At 38.7% G+C, this 22,467-nt stretch overlaps 1 protein-coding gene across 5 annotated transcripts in view; it reads right to left on the bottom strand.

Moving 5' to 3' along the window:
- Positions 1-3,533: 3,533 nt before the first annotated feature.
- ARHGAP29 (Rho GTPase activating protein 29) overlaps positions 3,534-22,467 on the bottom strand; it is a 60,910-nt gene continuing 41,976 nt past the window's right edge. The window contains exons 6-24 of one of the 5 annotated variants that reach the window (XM_067300907.1): positions 20,341-20,401; positions 19,738-19,875; positions 19,394-19,458; positions 18,778-18,888; positions 18,568-18,648; positions 18,077-18,265; positions 17,697-17,834; positions 16,135-16,325; positions 14,145-14,311; positions 13,468-13,596; positions 13,203-13,301; positions 11,520-11,683; positions 11,083-11,271; positions 10,808-10,945; positions 8,477-8,709; positions 6,738-7,044; positions 6,414-6,522; positions 5,918-6,037; positions 3,534-5,354 (exon numbers count right to left, since the gene is read on the bottom strand). In XM_067300907.1, the coding sequence (XP_067157008.1) occupies positions 4,510-5,354; positions 5,918-6,037; positions 6,414-6,522; positions 6,738-7,044; positions 8,477-8,709; positions 10,808-10,945; positions 11,083-11,271; positions 11,520-11,683; positions 13,203-13,301; positions 13,468-13,596; positions 14,145-14,311; positions 16,135-16,325; positions 17,697-17,834; positions 18,077-18,265; positions 18,568-18,648; positions 18,778-18,888; positions 19,394-19,458; positions 19,738-19,875; positions 20,341-20,401 (3,474 nt within the window). In that variant the 3' untranslated portion in view covers positions 3,534-4,509. Of the gene's footprint in view, positions 5,409-5,917; positions 6,038-6,413; positions 6,523-6,737; positions 7,045-8,476; positions 8,710-10,807; positions 10,946-11,082; positions 11,272-11,519; positions 11,684-13,202; positions 13,302-13,467; positions 13,597-14,144; positions 14,312-16,134; positions 16,326-17,696; positions 17,835-18,076; positions 18,266-18,567; positions 18,649-18,777; positions 18,889-19,393; positions 19,459-19,737; positions 19,876-20,340; positions 20,402-22,467 lie in introns of all 5 variants that reach the window. The other 4 variants (XM_067300904.1, XM_067300905.1, XM_067300909.1 and 1 more) reach the window with 4 other exon arrangements.

Genomic DNA, 22,467 nt, shown 5'->3' with positions numbered 1-22,467 from the left:
ATAGCTCTGGTAGCATTAGGGGCCCTGCTAAACAAAGAGCTGTCGTGACTAATTAGGTCAGGCTATCATGGAAGTCAGTACTCTGCCAAAGCTTTAAGAGGGATGAGGCGAGTGCATTACAACTTCAGAAAACATAATTACCAAGCAAATCTGACACAGACAGGTTTCTTCCCAGAGGGTAAGCCACAGGGGGCCCACACTTCACATGACCCCAGAGTCCTGTCACCTGGGGCAGGTGGGTGGAATCACTGCAATTCAGTTGTGGCGAAGCTGTGTCAAAGAGAAGACCTTGGGAAATCTGCATCAGAATCTAAAGAAACAATAGATAGCATTAGTAACATTTCCAGGCAAAAAGAAAGCCAAAGACTTTTCCCAGCAGGCTAAAGGCTCCGCTGCCCCAAGAGCTCGGTTCTGCATGCTGGCTGGCTGAGTGACCTGGGGCTGGTCACGTCCTGCTCCTGCTCTCCTCCCGCCCCCCCCCCCCCCCGCCTCCCCAGGGCAACACATTTCTGCACATTTTCTGCCATCCCCCTCCGCCTGCTGCGGCATTTCCTCATGCAGAAAGCAAGGCCACACTGCATCACGCTGTACTAGCCCAAATAAAATGCAGTCTTGAAGCTAAGCTTCTTTACCAGTTTTGGAGGAACAGAAAATAAAGACAAGCAACAAGTTACATTAATTGTCAAAGAAAATAAAATAAAAGCCACATGTTAGCCCTAAGGGCACTGCATCCCAGCCCATACAGGCCAAGAGCCTCCCCCTCTCTCCCCATTTACAGGCTGCCCTGAGCAGCTGAGCAGGGAAGGTTCCGGAAGGGGCAGGCTCGAGGCTGCCCTGAGCAGCTGAGCAGGGAAGGTTCCGGAAGGGGCAGGCCCAAGGCTGCCCTGAGCAGCCGAGCAGGGAAGGTTCCGGAAGGGGCAGGCTCGAGGCTGGCCTGGCCAGGAAAGTTCTGGAAGGGGCAGGCCCGAGGCTGCCCTGAGCAGCCTGGCCAGGAAGGTTCTGGAAGGGCCTGGAATGGGCAGGTTTGAGGCTGGTGCCCCAGCAGGTCCTGCCCTGCTGCCTGGCCCCCCTGCGGGCAGGTAACAGGCCACAGCACCTCCCCTGCTGTCCCCAAGATGGAGCAGACTTCTTCAAATGGGAAAGGGTGGCGTCTTTTAAAATCTCGCTGCACCGGCTGGACTACATGAAACAGGATCACAACAATGCTTTTAAATCATCTTCACCCAAACTAAAGGTTTTCATTTTGAAAGAAACACATCAGCTCCTTCGGTTATATCACATTAAAAGGCTTTAAAGAGGTTACAAAGGGGATTTAGAGGTTACTCCCAATACCCTGAGATGTACATAATTCACATGAAGATTTTTTTTCTTAAAATAACATAGTAACATAGCAACATAGCATTATAGTATCCAAACCCAGCAAAGCTGTTGAAATATCTACTCATCCACATACGCAGATACTGTAAAAGGACGCTGCCTTCAAGGACACGCAAAGCTTCTCCCTCTCCAGCTCCGGGCTGAGCCTCTCGGGCACTGCCCGGCTAATCCCCGCAGGGCCGAGCCAGGCCGCGCCAGCAGCAGGGCCGCCGCCGCTCCTGGGCCCTGCCAGGCACAGTTGCCCCATCCAGAAACGCACTGCTCTGCTAGACACTACTGCCTGTAAGGCACGAGACCAACAGCTGATTTTGAGTTGTATTTCCTGAGGAGGAAAGAAAAGTCTCAGTCTTCCTAAATTACCTGCTACTAACCGGACCAGAATCACCCTAATTACAAGAGATTTCACCTTTGCTTCCTACATGCTGACCTCTCTAAGGCAAATCACCTACATTACAGCACCCGCTGTCGTCTCCACTCATTCTCAGCCCCGAAATGCCGAGCATTTGGAGAATTTCTGGGGTTGTTCTTCCCCTAAATAGGCCTGACCCCTTTCATGTGAAAAGGGAGAATGGTTTGGGAAGTCCCCAACCAGCCTCCTGCTACAAAGCCAAAGGCAAGGTGCTCATTTCTGACAGTCCTGTTAGCCTAGCTAATAAAAAAATAAAAAAAAAAAAATACAATTTACACACAAATTGCACAGAATCCTTTCACAACACGGCCTAAAATTCTGTCTCTCCACTGTAAGTCAGCAGATTCTAAATACACCTATTTTCAGCAACTATTTTGTCTTACTGAAAATAGTACAAAAAGGATGTGCTAACGGCTCTCAGTGTTGCTGGGCCTGAGAATTCATTAACACCTGCTTGAAGTTTTAAAGTGAGATTTTCTTTTTCAAATAACTGTTCAAGAACCACCCAAATGACCACAACAAGCCATGCACTCCTTTCATCATCCTCCAAACACTTCAGCGCTGAAGCCAGGTACAGCAGCCTGGGGAAAAGCCATTCGCTCTTGGTAGCTCTTGGTAGCCTGATGAGAAGTGCCAAACAGATCTGCAGCACAGTTAAAACAGTGGAAGTGCTCGACACTAGCGAAACATGGAAGCTGGTGGTACAGAAGGAGTACATTAACTCAACCAGTGTTTCTTAACCAAGTCATCATACTGTCTGCTACTTTCATATGTTCTCATGGATTAGTATTCACTCCACTAACCCTAAATCTTGGTAGCCTGCACTAGGGAACACTGGAGACCCTCCATCCACCTAGACGACCATTAACTGGAAGTGTCAAACTAAGTTTTTATTAAAATGTCTTAAGCCATCAGCATATACAGTATGCTAAAATGTTTAAATATAACGAGACAATATATTTAATTGCAGTTCACAGAATTTGCCAGCTTGTGGTCCTGGTCTATACTTATCAGCACCATCCCTTCACTGGCTGTGCAGTAGTTCGCTGTGATGCCTCTAGATTTCATTAACACTCTTTCTGCTCATTAAGCAGCCTTTTTTAATTCCCTTCTTCCCCTTTTGCAAGTGCAACAAGCTCCCATCTATGTCAAGAAGCCTTCACCCCTCCTCTTACACAACTTGCAATAGTAGTCTGGCCAGAAGTAGTGTCTACAGCATCTTCAGGCTTTCCTTCATTATGAGACAGCTCCCTAAAGAAATGGTCCTAGCATGACCAGAACCATCCAACAGTAGCCTGACCTTTGCAAGTATGCAAGCTTTGCTTCCCTGCTAATGTGACAAGGAATTAGGAGGTCAGCATTGCCAGCTTAGTATCTTTTGTTCCAGAAACTAAAATCAAATTATGTCCACTGAATGCAGTGGGGGATTTATTTGGGATATTTTGTGAGGAAGGACAAAAGGAATCGAGTACTAAAGTATAAAGTAAATTTAGCTTTGTAAAGCAGAAAAGTGATTCTTTGCTTTTCCTATCCTCTGAGAGTCCTTTTGATTCTCATCTTTAAAAGGTACCATGCTAAAGTAACTGTACTCTATAGTATGTGAGAAAGGGTCCAACTAGTTGTAATTGTAATCTGATTGTGAAAAGTCGTCCCCTCCCCCAAGACAGACTCAGCAGGGTACTTACTATTGCAAAGGCCAAATGTGTGTATTTTAATAAGTTATACAAAAAGCGTAGAGTCACTGAAATGTTAACAAGTTAATATATTTTAAAGCAAATATAACAGTGTACACATGTAAAAACCATTTAATACAAAGTGAAAACCATTAGATGCACCTACTAATGCAAATTTTTGGTTATTTTCAGCTTTTTCACTGAAACTTGGAAACCATGCTCTTCATTTCAGTTATACCAGGTTAAGCGGTGAAACTGATCTACAGCAAGCAAACACACTGCCTTTTCATTCAGCTGAGAAAGACAGCACTATTGCAATGATACTCCCTCCTGAAGGGCATCCAAACCAAGTAGACTGTGCACATTTGCCCCACTCACTAGGCTATATAAGAAACCAGATGTGGATTGATTGCTGCTTCTGAGAAGTAAAGCTCAGTAAGTGCATCTTTGCTGTACAAAAAAAAGCATTAAAGTGACAACATAGAAAACTGGCAACAGATGACCACGTCTGCCTAAAATATACACATATGATACATAATTATGGGCCATGCTGGCCAGTATGTAAGTCTGTTCAGGAGCAAAGCTTTAATTGCACAGATTAGAAAACTGAACAAATGCTTTAACAGAGCAAAGCACAAGCTTTGGTTTATGCTTAGACAGCAAACATCAAACTTTCCATTTTTATTACATGGTTTATACAGAAAATGGCTCCTTTCATGGCTACATGCAACAGCTGCTTCTCTGAATAAGCACTTCATTCCATACTATGAAATGAAGCTCAGTGTCTTATCCAATGAGCCTATCAGTTGCATCTAGACTGGGAATGCAATAGATTTTTATGAAAGTCTACTTAATTACAAAATGAAATCTGACTTATTTCCTTTACAATTCCCCCCACCCCCCCATTTTTAAAATGCTGCATATATAAAAATAACTCCAATATGGCACAAAAATGGGATTCTCAAGGGAAGGCAAAGGATAAAGGGGCAAAGCAAAGCCTCCACTGGCAAGATCAACAACTTGCATAATAGTTCAAGAGGAATTTGCACCCTATACAAAGTGAGCTTCCCTGTGTTCTAGCTCTTGGATCCTTTTTGGTCTCAGTCTTTGATAAGTGGGCTTCAGCTCCGCGGGGTGAATATCCTCTGAGCTAGTTTTTTGTTCGCTTGTGTTTTGTATGGGATCACCTGACGGAAGTGCAGAGCTCCTAGCCAGTTTCACAGCATTATCCTGGTGAAGCACAGAGCTAGCACTGGCTGGTGCACAAGCTTTAGCAGAACCCTCTTCGTTTTGTTTTGACTTGTTAGAGGGTGGTTTATAAAATGTCCCTGGGGGTGGCTGCAATGTTCTTGGTGCCCTGAAGGCAGCAAGAGGATTGGTATCAGGACCATTCCCTTCTGTTGTTGTTCTTCCTGATCTGAGAGAAACGGAATATGGCTTACTAGGAAGAATGGCATTAGCTGAATTGTTACTAACGCTGCATGATGAAGATACGGCACCTACAGTTCCACTCTCAAGTGCTCGGTTCTCCTGAGGCACATTAGTCACAATCATTGCTGTCCTTGCTGTTATATCATATTGTTTATATTGCTTGTCCCAAGTCTTCCGCAGAGTCTGGGGGTCATAACAAGAAAGTCTGCAGCAGGTATTAACAGCAGGGAGTGTCTTCACCTCTGAAACTTCTTCAATAGTAGGGCTCCTGCCAAGCTTCTCTGGACTTACTGCTCCTGCATTTCGTGAATTTCTTTCATTCAAAACACATGGAGGAAGTATTCGGTCTACAGGTAAGCTCACAGGGCGAATAGCTGGTTTTGACCTTGGAACCCGCAGTGGAACTTTGGTAATCTGACGGCTAGGTTTTACAGGAAATAAGTTAATTTTACAGCTGTCTTCACCTACAAAAACAAAAGAATCGTTGTCTCTCTCTGAAGCTGGACTCACAGCATCACCTAGAAATACACAAATAGGTGTTACTGGATCTTTGTACCAAATACAAAGACAAGTCAGCAAGACTAACTTTATTATGACCCCTTGCCAGCTGGTATTGTAACAGGATACAGCACAACCTTGCGTATATACTAGGAGTACCCTAGCCTAACCAAGTACTAGCATTTCAATAGCAGTAAAACACGTACTGTACAGATGTAACCAAGAAATACACTAAGCAAAAAAGGCACTTTTTTTTTTTTAAACACTGGTGCTTTCCCATCCCTAGACATTTTCAGTTCAAAGATTGGATAATGTGTTTGAGTGTTGCATCATTTATGTACAGACTGAACTGGTAACAGCAGCTCAAGAGAAAAATCTCAGTGTAATTAAAAGGGATCATGTATAGTTACTCCTAAATGAAGTAGATGATTTTAACACAGATATGAATCAACTGCTCCATTAGCATAAGTAGACTAACAGAAAACAACAACAACAAAACTTGAAGACTTATACAGTTAGCTCAGCAAACCTGGCTCTTTTGGAGCAGAAATATGAATATCCAAAATGCTGGTAGCTGATGATTCCGTCAGAGAGTTATTCTTTCCAGAGCCTTCTAGTTTAGTCCCACTGAGTGGCAATGATACATGTCCTGGGGGAAAAGCAATGGTCAAAACATTAATTGCTGGATACTGGCTTATAGCATCATAGTTGATTTCAGAAATCCAGTGCGTGGGCGACAGTGACAGCATAATGGTCTTTTTCAAAGTAAAAGAACAAACAACTCACTATTGTGTTCTCTTACCAAATACTTTATAATCCAATTCCATAAACACAGGTTTCTTGAAAGCTTTTAGAAAGATGTAATTCTTTATTCCTCTTACAAGGATAAAGCAGAGTTTCAAGCAGTGACGAGTAGTTTTTTTCCCACTTGCTTATGTCTAATTTAAAGAGCTACTCTATAATCTAATGCATCATCTACAACGGTACTTACTCACCCACCCCAAGATGTATAAAAGCTCACTAACCAGTTACAGATGCATCTTCTTGCTCTTTTGCATCCTTGCTATTGTCTGATTCCAAAACTGATGAAGCTGTTTCTGAAACTCTGCTCTCACTTGGAGCTAGCAGAATACCCTGTTAACAAAAGTCAGAGCAAAAGAAAATGAGAACTCAAGAGGAAGGATGTTCCTTAATTAAAAAAAACAACCAACCAAAAAAAACCCAACCAACCAACAACCACCCATGCTGTTAAAAGGATTTCACAGAAGTGTGCTGTGGAACGCTGCAGCATTTAACACGAAACAAGATGGCACAGGCAACATTGCATCAGCTCAGGAGAAGCCACTCACTTCCTTTACAGCAACAAATGACTTCCTTTGCTGCTGCAGCTCCCTCTCTTCTGTTGATAAAGCAACTCCAATTGTAACAGCAGTTTCTTCTGACTGAGATGTGCTCAGAAGTGGTTGCAATGAAACATCAAATATCTTTTCATAGTATGTTATGAGCAGCTCCACTACCCGGGCCTGATATGGATAATCCACAAGTGATGACAGAGAAACCGTAGCATCTGTCTGACGTGGCCTGATCAGAGTTGGGCCAAATATTATGCCAAGGTTGCTGGCTGACATTTTATTTTCATCAGACTGTTCTGTAACCCTGCGTGGGGGTGGGGGGAAAACACGCAACAGTAAGAAATTCTTACTACTTCAGAAATATTTTAGACATTAATTCTAATTTACATTTAAAAAAGCTAAAAGACAAAAAAAACTGAGGCCAAGCATAGGTTTGGTAGGCAAGCAGAATCACCAGTGCAGACTGCACTTACCAGTAACTTGGACCTAGCCCTTTCCACACAAGGGTATTTTTACGTTCTACTTAGTTAATAGTTGTGGCTATTTGGCATTTCCAGGGGAAAAAGAAAACCTGATTATCTGTCTCATTCCAATTAATTATGCAGCTATAGTCCAGTATTACCCATTTTCAGTGACAGTCAGTTTGGCACATCCTTACTATATAGCATCACACAATCCAGCATTTGGAGGACAGGGAAGTGAAACGTAACTGGAGAATAGTTATTACCAAGTATGATTCAACTTTAATTATAATACATAGTCACCAAATCACTGCTGTACCTGGGTCATATCCTGACTTAAATCACACCTGTGTCCCTGCAACTGCCACTAGTTACTAGTTGCTGACCCTGATGCCAGCAGAGAATCAAGTGTAATGGAGCTCAGCTCCTTCCCTCTTTCCTTTGTATTTTCCATTCTTCCTTCACCTCAGAATTCATTATATTGGGAAACAAAATAGAAAAGAACCACCTTCTCTGGGTATATATAATTTCCCCAGAACAGAAAGAATTAAAGCCATCTATGACTGTTATGGTTTATATATGAGCAATCTTCCATAAATGTACACATACAAAAATTCTGACCACCTAAATTGATAACTCTGAGTCAAATGAAATTTAACTAGACCCTTCCATCTTCTAAAGAGATTTTGTGGCAGCCACAAGTTGAGAACATGGGTGCAGAATGGCAAAGCAATAGCTGGCTAACCACAGCTTCAGGGAAACAAAAATAAAGACATTTTGGCTTTGTCTCTCTTATGTGTTGGAACACCAAAATTGGTGCCCGTGTGCACACACAGATTGGGAAGTAAAGGTTAGAATCCAGGATCATGACTAAACTCAAAACCTAGACTCAACAGTATTAAATGTAAGGCAAACTATAGAGTCACTCTGCTATTTCTGAAGCACTTAGTGACAGTGGTTGAGATATGCAAGCACACACCTGCCTTTTTTTCTAAAGGACCTCTTACAAGGTCAGAGGGAGCAGACTTTAACTGCCTATGTTAAACACTCTTCTGGCCTAAGTATATAGGGGCATAAGTATATAGGATCTAGGAACAAAACAGGGCGCCTTTCAAAAACACAAAACTATTCCAGGGAATAAACAAAGTCAAAAATGCACACAAACCCTGAGGCTTTTTCCTCTACAGACATCCAAAGGGTGCAAGAGTTTCCTAGTTTGCAGCATGTAACAGTTTGTTTTTCAACGTACAGTTTGTATGTAAAGTCTTTTCTCACCTGTGAAGGTGTCCTATAAGGTACTGAAGAGTGTTATAGTTTGGCAGAGGCAGTTGCTTGAGAAGATCTTTAATTTTAATGATGATCCTATTCAGTTCGATACAGATTGACTGTCTTTTCTTTGATCTGGGGCTAGCTTGTTTAACATCCAATTCCTCATTAACATTCTGGCTTTCTTTTGCAAGTCCAATGAATTCATTGTAAAGCCGAAACAAGATCAAGGGTTCTGGAAGCTGAGAAAATGAGAATATTTCAGAAATATGCTTAAGCCTGAATTTTAACTTTGTTTCCTTTCTGTTTTTCTTCAGCTTTGTCTGGTCTACTATCTTTTCTTAGATGCACACATCATTTAACTCTTGTGCTCCTATTAGCTCAAACCAGTCCGTCAAAGACAATCCCGGATAACAAAAACTCTCCCCTACACCTTTTCCAGAAATCTTTTTGCTAGCACTTTGCTGTAAGAGTTTCAAGACTGAACGTTTATTAGTAGAGACATAGATTTCAAGAAAGCAATTGCTGTGAGGGAGGGTGTTGCACTGTGCAAGTGTACAAATACCCTGATAATAAGATGCAGTATTGATTCCTCCAGTCTTTGATAGTATATCACACATGGTATCAAGTTTGGTCCATATTCCAATTTTAATAGGATTTTAGGCCAAATAACATTTACTTTTAATTCTGATTGAAATATTCTCTCAGTTTGACAGCAGCCTTATTATATAATGGAAGTTCATAATCAAAAAAAAAAATTAGAGAGACAAAAAAAGCCCCAAACTTGACCTGGTTATTTGCACTGCCTCAGCTCAGATAAAAGCAAAAAAGCTGGAAAACCAGATAAAAATCAAATTAGTTTTAATAAATAACCTTAACTAAGGTTTAATTCAGGCTTCTGTAAAATATTTTCATAGACTTATTTGAATTCTGCTAAATTGGAGTTCCTCTTGCAAGTTTGATACTGTAAGTTTGAATACAAAGATTTTAACACAAAGTTTTGATAGAAACTCTCACTGTGCCTGAACTTAGCTTTTTAACATAGAATAGGCACCACATCTGTGAGATGATCCTTCAGCAGGGATATACATTTGTCACAGACCAACTAAGAAAGTAAACTAATTTGCAACACTCAAGCAGATTTTACAGTTTCTGGAGATGAAAGCCTGGGATATAAACCCAGTCCTTCAATTGGCCTCTCAAGGTACTACATTTCTGAGATTATTATTATACTTCTTGGGTGGCTACATTCACTACACCTCACAGCACACTTCAGGCATGTATTAATCCAAAAAAATTCCATAGCAATCAGATTTTGATACCTAAAACTAATTTCAATACAATAGCAACATGAAGAAAGTATTACTTTGGAAGAAAGTTTTTCTTACTGAAATGTCTTTCTCTCTCTCTCTCTTTTTTTTTTTTTTTTTTTTAAGTGAGCAGGTCTATCTAAAAATTGCAAACTGATTAGCCACAGAGGCAGTAATAAGACTGGGGAAAACATTATTTGACTTTTTTTTTCCCCCTCCAGAAAACACTTTGCATAATGGACCTTATTCAAAATACAGCAGAGTGTCTCAACTCACCCCAGCATGATGTATATAAAATGCTACCATCTTATTTATTTGAAAAAAGAAATCAAAATTCATCTTTGTAGTATCTCAAAAGCACTTAACTTAATGGGGATCATGGGATTGGAATGCTCCTAAGAATGCTTATCTCTGACAGCCAGTGCGAGGAATGGGACATGACAGGACCTAAGGCAGTTAAGGATTACTCCTTCAGGGGGTAGAAGTCTTTTAAGTGATCCAGTCATTTCACTGGGCAACAGTCTCATCTTTTCAGATGCACACTAAAACCCTTTTGGATAACACAATCACCTTAGAATTTCATTTTCAGAGAAAATAGTGGATAATCTGTCATAATGAGCACATCATGACTTGTATGAGCATTTAATCAAAGTTTTATTAGCAACATATTAGCATTTGTCTGCCTTTTGAGGCAAGAGCACAGGAATGTTCTAAGTTTCACAAGTAAAGTAACCACAAGGTTTTAAAAACTAAGCCTCACTAAAAGTCGATAAACAAAAGCCTGTTCTTTGTATAGTACTAGCATTTAAGAGGCATCATGCTCAAGCGGAATCCAAATTGTAATACCAGCTGTCAGTAATCTCAGTTTTCAAAGCCCCTATCATAGGTTCCATGTGAGAATAACATGCAAATATAAAGGACATTAATTTCATCTTCAGTTGCAGAATTGCTGAAATAAATTATTTTCCTCTTGTACTGAAGAAGTTTACTATGATGCTTTGGTTTTCCATCTGAACTCTAAAGTACATACCTGGCGGAGATACAGCTTGAGAACATTGCTGATGTCATGTGCGTAGAGTTCTGAGAGTTCAACCAAATCCTTTCCATTCTCAAAAGCCTGACAGAGTTTTTCAACCCTTGATTTGGCTCCATTCACACGGTAGATGCCCTGAAATTAAAAGACCAGTACAATTCTGTTTTACTTCTAAAGGCAAGTGTAAAACAGAGAGATAAGATCAACTGTATAGCATTATCATGTTAAGGGTTCTCCCCCCCCATCCCATCCCTAAGCAAACTTAGGCATACCTTTACATTAAGGGCTCTGCTTTCAATTTCAGAGGTACACTTTTTGATGATGAAAGGAATGCCATCAGGAATGTTTTTAGCAGCTTGGGCAAATTCCACTCCAAACAAGTGAAGCCTTCCATGAAGCTTTTTGTGCCCACATTGAATAGCTAAAGTCTCTAAACATTTTTTATGGCATGCGAGTGAACACTACAAGGAGAAAAAGAAAAAAAACCACATGGTTTGACACAATCTGACACAATAAGAAACCTCTCTAGTGTTTCTCACCCCATATGTGAGTAAGAAGGAAGATTCACTGGTATGTGGTGCTGTTCGCTTTTTGTTCATCATGATTCTATGAGCCACAAAGACTGTACTTTTTACATAAGAAAAAGTTATGCAAAGTTTCTAAAACTCCCAACTTTACATAAAACCCGACCAGTTACTTTTCAACTTACCTCCTCACATTCAGCTCCATGAAATACCACTAAGCTGTCACATTCTCTGCATTTAGACGGAGCTCTCAACTTTCGTAGTTTGTGTGTTTGTGCTGCTTTAGACATATTAGCATTTCTAAAAGGTCCTGGAGAATTTGCAGTTTCCGATGTCAGATCATTTAAACCTAGAGGCAGAATTTTTGTGTTATGGGCGTTCTAATGTCTAGTTAAATACAATACTGGGATTTTTTGTTTTGTTTTTAAGGACTGTGCTGTAGAACATAGAATTCTAAGTAATTGCAACTATCAGGAAGTAACTGAAATTGTTTCAATCCCAAGGAAGCAAAACAATGTTATAGTCTGTATAACAGGCATACATTAACAATCAAATAATCTTACATAAAAGTAGAATCAAACAATCAGTTCTACTTTTTTAATATGCCATTTTTTTCCTGCATCAGTGGCATGTGAAGATTTTAGTACATTTAATTCCTACTGTCCCACAGTTCAGATAATTGTCCATGCAAGTTTCATTCTATGTACTTCAAAATAAAAGCTTGTACTAGAAGATGAAAGACGACAGTATAGTTTGGTCCATAATATTTTGGAAATACTTCAACAAGTGTACATTGCAACAGGGAAGAATCAATATACACTCACAGCAAAACTCATAAAACCATGAAAAACATCACTAATTCTCCTGTAATAACATTAACATATTTTTTCAAGGGTTCTAAAACAGAATAGCAACGATTATTTTTCATAACTAATTTTTAAAATCAAATTTTACATAAAATGTTATCAACAACTCTGTAAAACAAAAATCTCTTAAGTTTTATCTGTAAAAATAAATTAATGCATAGATAATTGCCCAGAAATCTTTTTAAAAGCTCAAACACTGATTAGGAATACCACTCCCAGGGAAAGTTTGCATTCATTACCATGTTGCCATACTTTAAATCTGGGCCTAAACTAGTATTGTTAACCACAGGCTCATTCCTAGAGTGAAAAGTATGTATTTAGAAAATAGGGAATAACTGAAGAACTTCTTAAATGCTTTACTGAACAAGTGCCATAAATATTTCAGAACTAGTTTGTAAGCATAGTGGACATACTGTAGAACTATTATTAATAATCCAGTTATTCAGGTTTCAGTACCTGTGGCAACACTATTTTTATACAGTCAAAATCCATTTGAAAATTAAAGATGGGCTGTTTAAATCTGCGACAGACATTATCAAATTGGTTTATGCAAGTTTAAGAGGATAAAATGTCAGATATTATCCTGAACATTTGGATCTATGTGTTTTCCAATTTGCTAATTATCAGCTTTCCATATGTAAGCATTTTACTTCACAGCGATCTTAAATACCTGATTCAGTGCAATGCAGCTAATTTGAAATGCAACTGACTGGAGTGAATGGTTCAGGGATCATTCATGTTTACCTTGGGAGGGTAAAGGCACTAGAAATATTCAAAGGCTGCCTACATACTTAATCTAAATGTATGAAGACAATTCTGCACTGCTTCACAAAAGTGACCTGACCCTTATTTTTCAGCTCTCAACCCCAAGCAGATGCACACTGCATTGAAAAACAGTGCTGTGTGTAATCACAGCATTAATATACTGAGTAAAGTAGGTTAAACAGAAGAGCCACATTCAAAGCATCCTATGAGGACTTCAGGTTATGGAAATGACATTACCACAGTCTGAAGGAGAGGGTGGCTCTCTTTCATCAAGATCATCTGCAGATGACATAGTACCAGTAGAAGGTGTTCGGGGAAGTCGTCTTTTAAAATCCCCTAGAAGATGAGAAAATTTTTCAGGAAGCTGAAAATATCACCTCTACTCAACTACTCATTTTTATTATAGGCTCTAACATTTCTTAAATAATCAATGATCTCTTCATTAATTTAAGACAGCTCAAAGAAAAGATTTCAGATTAGTATAGCCATGGGTGAGCTTTACCTGGGCTAGTGGATGGAGAATCCATGGATCGTGACTCACTGCTTCCCCCTGCACTTTCAGAATCACTGCACATTCCTCCACTCTGGTTGCCAACTGACCATGATCTGAATGGTGGTGGCCCTCGCATCGCTTTTAAAGAGAAAACCCACAAATTCCAAATGTCAAAGACAAAATGAGGTTGAAAATTCTTTTCTTTTACTGAAAGAGTCTAAGATCGTATTCAAAGTAGGAAAATATTGCAAAAGTTAAATTAACATGCAATATAGTAAAAAAGACCCAGAGCATATATTCTTGGAAAATTTTAGGATGTAGGAAAATGAATTTTACAAACTTGACACTTGTGCTTTTGAAAAACAGCTGGAATCAAAGTAGTACTTATAAAAATACTAAAAGATTCTTAATTGTTAATGTTAAGCATCTTTAATTCAAATAGTTTAGTACACTAAGTTTAACAGTATTTGCTGTTTGAGTTGCATGTCATCTTTCTTGTCAACATATGAAGACAATTTTCCATCTGGCCTTACATTCAAGTACATACACTGTTTTTAAGCTTCAGACTTTAAAATGCAATTTTTTTCCTCCTCAACTCTAAGTTTATGACAGCAAGATATCAAGAACCTGTTTTTTCAGACATTTTTATTTAGACATTGAACCCAGCTGATATACAAAAGAACTACCTTGGATATCTGTGCTACTGGAAGATCTCTTCTCTCCAATCTTTTGTGAACAATGATAAACTGGGCTTCCCACATCATCTAATGTCTGGGTAGGAAAGTCTCCTGAACACTGAGATAAGTTACCATGCGATGTATGGACGCTGTTTGCTGATTGCTTATTAAAAATCCTGTAGAAAGAAGAAAGTAGTTTGGAGAGTGAGTAAGATAGCAATGAAAACAATCTAATTTGCATCCCAGGGCACTAAAAATGCTTAATTATTGTTCATGACCATACACATTTGACATGGAACTATTAAAGCCCAAATACTACTAAAAAAAAAGGGGGGGGGGTGGCAGCACTTTAAGTAATATTTCCCAATGTTCCCCTTCCCCCCGCAACGTAAACCAGCTTTTCCACATCTCTGCAAGGTTTTATGATTCCTGTTTTGTGGATTTTGAAAACACAGTAAATCTGTTCATCTAAAACCCAGAATAATTCAGACACTCTTACATCCTACTCTCATCCTTTCTTCTGAGAGATTCTCTTCCCAGCCATCAGAACTATTCATCTATAGACATAAAAACTTTAATATATTGAGAAGTATCGGTGTAGAATCAATTTTTATTAAAAGCAGAGAAAATGTTGAGGCTCCCAGTCCATTACAAAAAACCTGCTCTCAAGACAAGGATAGAAAGCAGTTAACAGCCTAATTAGTGTAAAATGCTGAAGCACCCTGTGGACAAAACAGCTTGCTAGCAGAGTTTAGTGGTCAGGAAGTTGTTGCTTAATCAGCTCTCCCCTATCCCACTGAAGGAAATAACAAAGACTTAGAAACATTTAAAATGTGCATTTGCCCAAGCTACTGTCCCTAAATAAATGCAGACCTAAAACAATAAAGTGATCACTTCATGTGCAAGAAGAATCATAAGGCTACGTCAAGAAGAGGAGGGAGGAGAACCACACTCCTATAAATCTTTAGCAGTAAGTAGCTGGGAGGGCATACAAAGAATTTGAAGTTTCATGCTCATCACTTTCTCGGGGAGCTGCACAGTTAAATCCCCTAAAGTCAAAGTTTATGAACACAGTCTAAATCAGCCTTAAAAGGCAGGAAATTTAGAAACAAAAACTAAGAATCTCAGCTTTAATTCTGAATTTCCTGGCTTTTGTTGCTACAAGTCTGACTCAAGTGTTAAGTTTTTGTATTTGGTTTCCTTTTGAAAGACGATGACGACACTTTCCTGTAGAACTGTGAAACATACAGACTGGAATGGATATTCTGGTGCTCAAGTGCCAAGATAACTATTTTACAACAAGTTAAAGGTGGAAAAGCATTTGGCATACTGACACAATAGGTTGTCTTTTTGGTACCCCTCTGCTTCCACCTTAGACATTTCTTTAATAGATTAACAGTAAAAGCTGCCATTTCATTCAGTTGAAAAAAATAATTAAGTTATGTCAGACGCACATGGCAACTTTGAAATATTCTTAAAAAGAGATTTTATGCCATACAGCATTAGACAGAAATCAAGCAAAACTTCCTGCCACAAAGTTTCCAAACCTAAATAATATAGGAGAAGGTACAGTAGCAGCAAAGCCTGCAGAAGGAGAAAAGTACTTTCCTCACACTTTCTAAAACAGATTATCAAGCACTACTGCCACATCACATCTGGTAAACATTATGCAATTGAAAAAACCCTACATTTTTCATATTAACCAATATCTACACTTAAAATTGTAGAAAGTCAATTCACTTACACAACAATCGTCAATGTTCTAGCAAGTCTTACTACACAAAGTGACTTTCTCCTTGTAATTTAAAGTCAGGTTTTAATGTCAACATTACATATCATCACCAACCATCAAAAGATAAGTCAAGGAAAAAAACAATGGTAAGCCACAGTAAAACAGCAGGGTTCATTTGATTCCTCCAATAATTCTGTTTTACTGTTTAATGTGTGTGCCTCATTTAATTCTGAAATAAGCAAATACCACCAGTAGGTTGGGACTCACCCATCAACCTGGGAACTTTGAGTTTCAAAAGAAGTTGGTTCAACAGGAACACCTTCCTTTGGCAAACTTTTCACAAACTCTGAATACTGCTGACCAGGTTCATAGAGTTTGGCACTCTCACAGAGGGACTGGCAGTTAACTGGAAGAGATACGACCTGAGCATGCTGCAACTGGAACAGGTTAACTGTTGCCTGTTAGGCAGGAGAAAAAAATAAAAATAAAATAAAAATAAAACAAACTGTGTTTGTAGATCGTTTACTAGATATTTCACTTGCACTTTGCTCAACCTAAATTAATATCAAGACAGAGAATGATTTAAATAGTTTACACTTCAAATATGCAGACAAATTCTAGAAGATCGCAGCATTTGTAGAAATGGACTTTGTGCAAGATTCCTGAAAGTCAGCTGCAAATACTTCATCCATTAGTGTCAGTATTATTTTTTTCCTCACTGGGTTATTGAATCCTCCAGGTAGCAAAGGCAATTCCAGTGTCTTTCCACTTTGGGTAGAAGACAAGAAACAGCAAAATTTACTGCTACCAAAAAGGCAGCTTTCGTTCTCTCGAGGAAATGTGTTAGTTGCCACTACAACAATGAAGCAGTGGCAGTTCCAAACCCAGGATAACTCCCTATCGCCTTGAAACAAGACAAAATATCTTGTCCCAAGGGAACAGACTAATTAAGCACTTACTTTGCTGAGTTATGCAAAACTTTTAGAATATTTTGTCACAAGTGGGAGACCAGAAGAAGGGACACTCCATGGCTCTATTGCAGCTTCGGGATTGCAGGGGTATCTACCACCCTCCCAGTCTTTTTCAACAGGAACCAATTTTTGCCTTGCCATATTCTTCCCTCCTTTTATCCTTTAACAAGCCAGTATCTGACCAGCTTGTGCTAATATGGCATGATGTACCTACACAAGGAATTCAGGCTTGCTCATCCCAGCACTCCGAGATGAGAAACACTTCCTCTTCACTGTAAACAGCTTAGTAGGATTTTGAACTTTCTACAACAGCATTAACTAGCTGAATGCTCAGTGTTTTTGATTTAGGCAAGCAGAATCTGATTGCCAGTGAAATTCATCCTGCCAATGTGTTAATTGAAGACAAAGTTCAAAATGGTAACTAGGTATTAACGAACAAGTATTTTTTCCTCAAGCTGCTGATTTCAGAGTACACATCTATTTGCAAAATAGACTCTACAGTTTTTGAAAACAGCATATGTAGATACACTGTCTTGACAATATTTTGCTTATTTACATCTATTCAATTTAAACACTAAATTAGTTAAAATGGATCTTGTAGTAAGTGAGAATATCATCAAGATTAGTAGCCTCCACGCTGGAATGTGCTAGTGTCCACTCTGTGCTCTTGAGCCACCAGACACCTTTGCTAATGCACTAATGAAAACAACCTCTATCCTTCAAAAATTTTCTATTTTAAACAGTTAATATTTTAGATGGGGTTCTCTTTTAGTCTTAACAGCCTTTATATAACTGTGTTCAACTTATTTCAAGTCATATTCTTCTTTCTTATGAAAAGATTTTAAAAAGCATCCTTACAGCTTTAAGAGTAAGATCACACTGGTAAATAAGCTCCCGAAGCTGTGTTAGGACATCACTTTTAAAGCTTTCCAAATCATTTCTTTTCTCTTCAACTTCCGCCATGCTCGCTTTATAGTGCTCGTTGGCCTCTTCAGCCTAGAGAAAACACAAGCATAGATGGCCAATGGACTACAAGGCCTTGGTACTAGAAGCAAGATGAAAACACACAAAAACAGGTTGTAATAGGAGAGTTCCATTTAGGAAAAGAGTCTGAAAGAGCATAGCAGGATTAAAACTAAGACTTATGAGCAAAATACTTGCTCAAATGCTGTCATTGCAGAACCATGAGTAAGACTAGCAAACACTTATCTTTAAAAACAAGCAACAAAATCCCTTACTTTTTGAAGAGCCTCCTCTTCTAGTCTTCGTTTTTTTTCCAGTTGCTTGCTGACATCTTTCACAAAGCTTCCACTTGAGCTAAGATGCTCCTCCTCAGCACGAGCAGTGCAGGATTTTGCCTTTTCATACTCATCTTGACGCTGTGTATATAGCAGCTTTGCTTTTCTTAGAGCAGCTTCTAGCTCTTGCTGCAGAATGCAACAAAGAAAAAAAGCACAGAATTAATGATTTTATTTTTCCAGTTATTTAATGTGATGTTTAAAGAGGCTGTTAGGCAAAGACCTGTATTTTGCAGTTCAAACTACACAGCCATAGAAAGATACCATTTTACAGATAGGAATACACCGGGAAGCCGACAGTTACAAACTACATCCAGTAAGCCCGAGAGGTGCTCCATGTGAATTTAGGTTTGTAACATTAAACAGCCTAGTTTGAAAGTCTCAACTTTTTGAAGAATTTGAGATTGAATAATTAAATATGAAAGAAATACCATTTTTTTCTGTTCTCGCTGCCAAAGCTCCTTGATATCTTTCCGTTGTCTATCCAACTCATTTTTTCTCCCCAGAAGAGGCTAGATAGAAAAGATGAATAGAGTACATAAAAAGCTTATAGCTGAGAGTTTGTTCTTTTGAACAATCTGTATAGTTACAAAGCTTTTAAAAAACTTATACAGTATCTTGGTCATTTTCTGTAAGCTTACCTGCACAAATTTATTAGACTGGAGAGCAGCAGCTGTTTGTTGCCAAAGCTGATTGTTCTCAATATCATTTTGAAAAGCATTAATGAATATTGATTGGAATGGCATATAATCCTAAAATCACACACAACAGAAAACATTAACATTCTAGATAAGACATTCTAAAAGTCTGTATGACTGAATTAGATTTTCAGTTAAGTTTAATGAGGTATTTCTATACGTATAGAAGTCAGATTATGTACAAGTATAGAAAATGACTATGCAATTTTTCAGTCAAATTTTATTTTAATAAGAAAATACTCTGGAAAAAGAGTCTGCAAGTCCAGATTGCAAAACATACAAGATACTGTACTGGGGAAAAAAGCACATTGCAAAAAACATAAGGCTACTCTGTATTTTCAACAAAAATAAATTTACTTCTCCAGATTTCCAAAGGGGATGGGAAGAGATGAAAAGCAGCAGATCTTTTAGCCAATGATTTTCTGTATAAGTCAATTCTGTATCAATTTAAAAATCCTTTTCTCAGTGCCCCAAAAGTTTCATTTTTGGGCAAGGCATTCAATTCATATTTAAGCTTTAAAACAAAACAAACCAAACAAAAAACCTAAAAGGTACTCACCTGGGGTCCAACAACGGCTTTAGCAGTTTCAGCCATTTTTGCCAGGTTTTTGGCACACTCCACTTCTGTTAAAAACACATTCCACAGTTACTGTTTACACTAACAACTGTACTACATGCTAAATGCTTTTGACATTCCTCCTCTAACAGACAGGCTATGGAGGGGATCACCTTCACTTTGTTACAGGCCTTTAGTTATAGGAAACGGCTGATAGTTCTGTCCACTTCAGCGGAACAGCTACTAATTTAGAAATCACATTATTGACGGTCTGCAGCACAGGGGCCTGACAACAGATTTAATTCCATCATGACAAAGCTGATTAAATGCCAGAAAGAGCCACTCACCCAAGCTAAGCTTTTTTTCTACCCATGCGACTACATCCTTGGTATATTTTGACCATGCTTTAGCATAGGACAGAGCTGATTCAATCCCACTGTCAGTTCTTAGGAGCATGCTATCAACCTCCTCGGCTCGAAGATGTCCTGAAAATAAAGCATCAAACTTGAGGAAGTGAGTTTTAGACATGACCACACACCAAGAGCAAAGCCAGTATTAGTCCACTGTGAATGCTAAAGCAGCTCTGATCTGGAATTGTTTTTTAATGCTAATTGACTCTAAACAGGACTGACAGAGGTTTTAGAACAAATTAAAGGGTCATAGTATGTTATCCTGACTAGTCATACGGTCAGCCTAACTTTGTTTAAGAAAGTGATCCATCAAAACATCAGCCATATACAGAAGTGCTTCAGGCCTTTTTTTTTTTTTTTTTGCCCCAAAAGCAATCCAAGTTAGTTATTCACACAATAACACTCTGCTATAGTAATTTTTACACTGAAATTTTAATGGCAACATAGATATAAAAAGAGTGACCAAGCAACTTATTTGCAGCATTTTAGAAAGAGAGAACATACAGAATGGTGTTTATTAACATTAAAGGAATGACCTACCTTGAATATCATCCCTTTCATGCAGTGATCCCCCAGACTCCACAGAAAGGTTCTCAAAAGACTGGTGTACAAGAAACAAAACATTAAATTAGAGAAGAAAAGCTCTCACTAGAACTGACAGATAAAATAAGAGGCATAATCTGCCCCTTACTGTGCTGTAATTTCCTCTTATCTGAGGAGATAGGATATCCTATCTATGATAACCTTATAAGCTCCAATGGTTATAGATTGAAACATATAAAATAGCAGGGAATCATTATACGTCTGTAAACCAACAATCTTGAAAGGTTGTGGTGAAAGAGTTCATCTTTTAACAAATTAGGCTGATATTTTAGGGACTTCCAGCTTTTCTTACACTGCTCCCTATCTTTAAAAAAAAGCATTTCATACAGACCTAATGTCATATACATACAACTTAGACACCTTTCCGCAAGTCACTAGAATTGTGGATTTCTGCCTTAAGGATATAAAGCTGTGATCTCTCCCAAACTACTTGCAGATTTCCAGGCAGGCCCAAAGGCTGACTAAGACTAGGAACACTTTCTAAAGAAGTACTGATAATCACTGCAACTTGACGGAATTTAATCCCAAGATAAACAAAGGGAATTTGGCATAAGATTTCATCCCTACCTTTGCCCTCACACTGTATTTTGCTACCTCTTTAATTGCACAATAGAACAATTTGTAGGACTGTGCTGTAAACCAGGCCACTGAACAGATTTAAGTGAATGAAAAGTTTACCTAGTTAAACCCTTCAAGGGTTTTTGTTTGTTTTCAACCTGCATCATTTTAAATGATTGAACTAATCTCAAAAACTCAGAGTTTTGAGCAGGCAGAAGACAAAGGCCAAGAAATAGCTACAAAGTAGCCTTAAGTTTTACAAAAATATATTGTTTCCATTTTAGATTTTGTGCTGTTTCATTTTCAGACTTAAAACTAAAATGCAGTAGGGTAACAATGATGCATTTAGTTCTAGGTTTTTTGCTTGTTTGTTTAATGTAAATGAAACTGATAATGAATAAACCACAGAAAAATCCCTGAACAAGCACTGTTTACTTCATAGCAAAACCAGCTTTTTCTTATACCAAAATGGATGTGGTATTAATCAATTACAGTGGAGATAGTAATGAATAGAAACAGAATCAAATTACACTCCAAATCAGCCCTCACCCCCTCCAATCCTAAGAAAATGAAAGCTGCTACATTTTCTATCTAATTTTAGTAAGAAGAAATGACTTTTTCCGAACAGGTAAGAAATCCATTCAAAGCTGTCTATCTACAAAAGCAAGCTGTCTGAACAGAACTGACAGTAGAAAATCTGAATCTAGATGTAGATTAATATTCTCCTGCATAGAGGTATAAATATTCCTCAGATTTAATTCTGGTTTGGGTATCAAATGTCTTCAAGTAGCTTTTAAGGCGATATGCATCTGTCAGGGAAGAACAAGCAAGAAGAGGGGAAAAAGTATACCTTATGAATTCTAGTCCTTAAAAAAAACAAACAACCAAAAAAGCCCACAACAAAACAAAACACCACTTCCCATTCAATAAGACCTAGATCATGTCAGCCCTGAGAACTGTTCACTCCTTTCCGGTAGTTCAGGCAATTTAGTTAGTGCAGCTTTCGATGCTCGTTTGTCCATCCACATTCACCCAACTACAAACGTATGATAACACTTTTTAAAGGCAGGCACGTGGACAGATAGTGTTGCTCTGTTACTTTTACTTATATCCTCCTACTTATCATCAGAACTTGACCCATATGCCCCAAAACGCCCAATCACTCATCCCAGTGAGCCAAGCAACAAAAAAGCCTGACTGACTTCTAGACAGATTCCACTTCTCAAGTGAACTTCAACCAAGCTGACTTCTTTTTCTCCCCCTGCTGCCCAGGAACTCTCAACCTAGGTTAAAGGCAAGTCTTTACACGCATTTTGAGGATTTTTATCCTTCTCCTTTGTTACGCTTTCACATCTACCTCGCTTTCGATAGCTTTCCAACAGCTTGTGGAGTAAGAAAAGGTCACACGTCTGCCTCAGTTCTCCTGATATATTCTATAACTCTGTTGCTTTTAATTAAGAAATACCTTTGCTTCCCCCTGTACTTCCAGTTGTACTACAAGGACTA

Source organism: Apteryx mantelli, chromosome 8, assembly GCF_036417845.1.
Source record: "Apteryx mantelli isolate bAptMan1 chromosome 8, bAptMan1.hap1, whole genome shotgun sequence".
Classification (NCBI taxonomy): domain Eukaryota; kingdom Metazoa; phylum Chordata; class Aves; order Apterygiformes; family Apterygidae; genus Apteryx; species Apteryx mantelli.
Note: the sequence above shows the minus strand (reverse complement) of the source record. Positions and strands in the feature narration are given on the sequence as shown.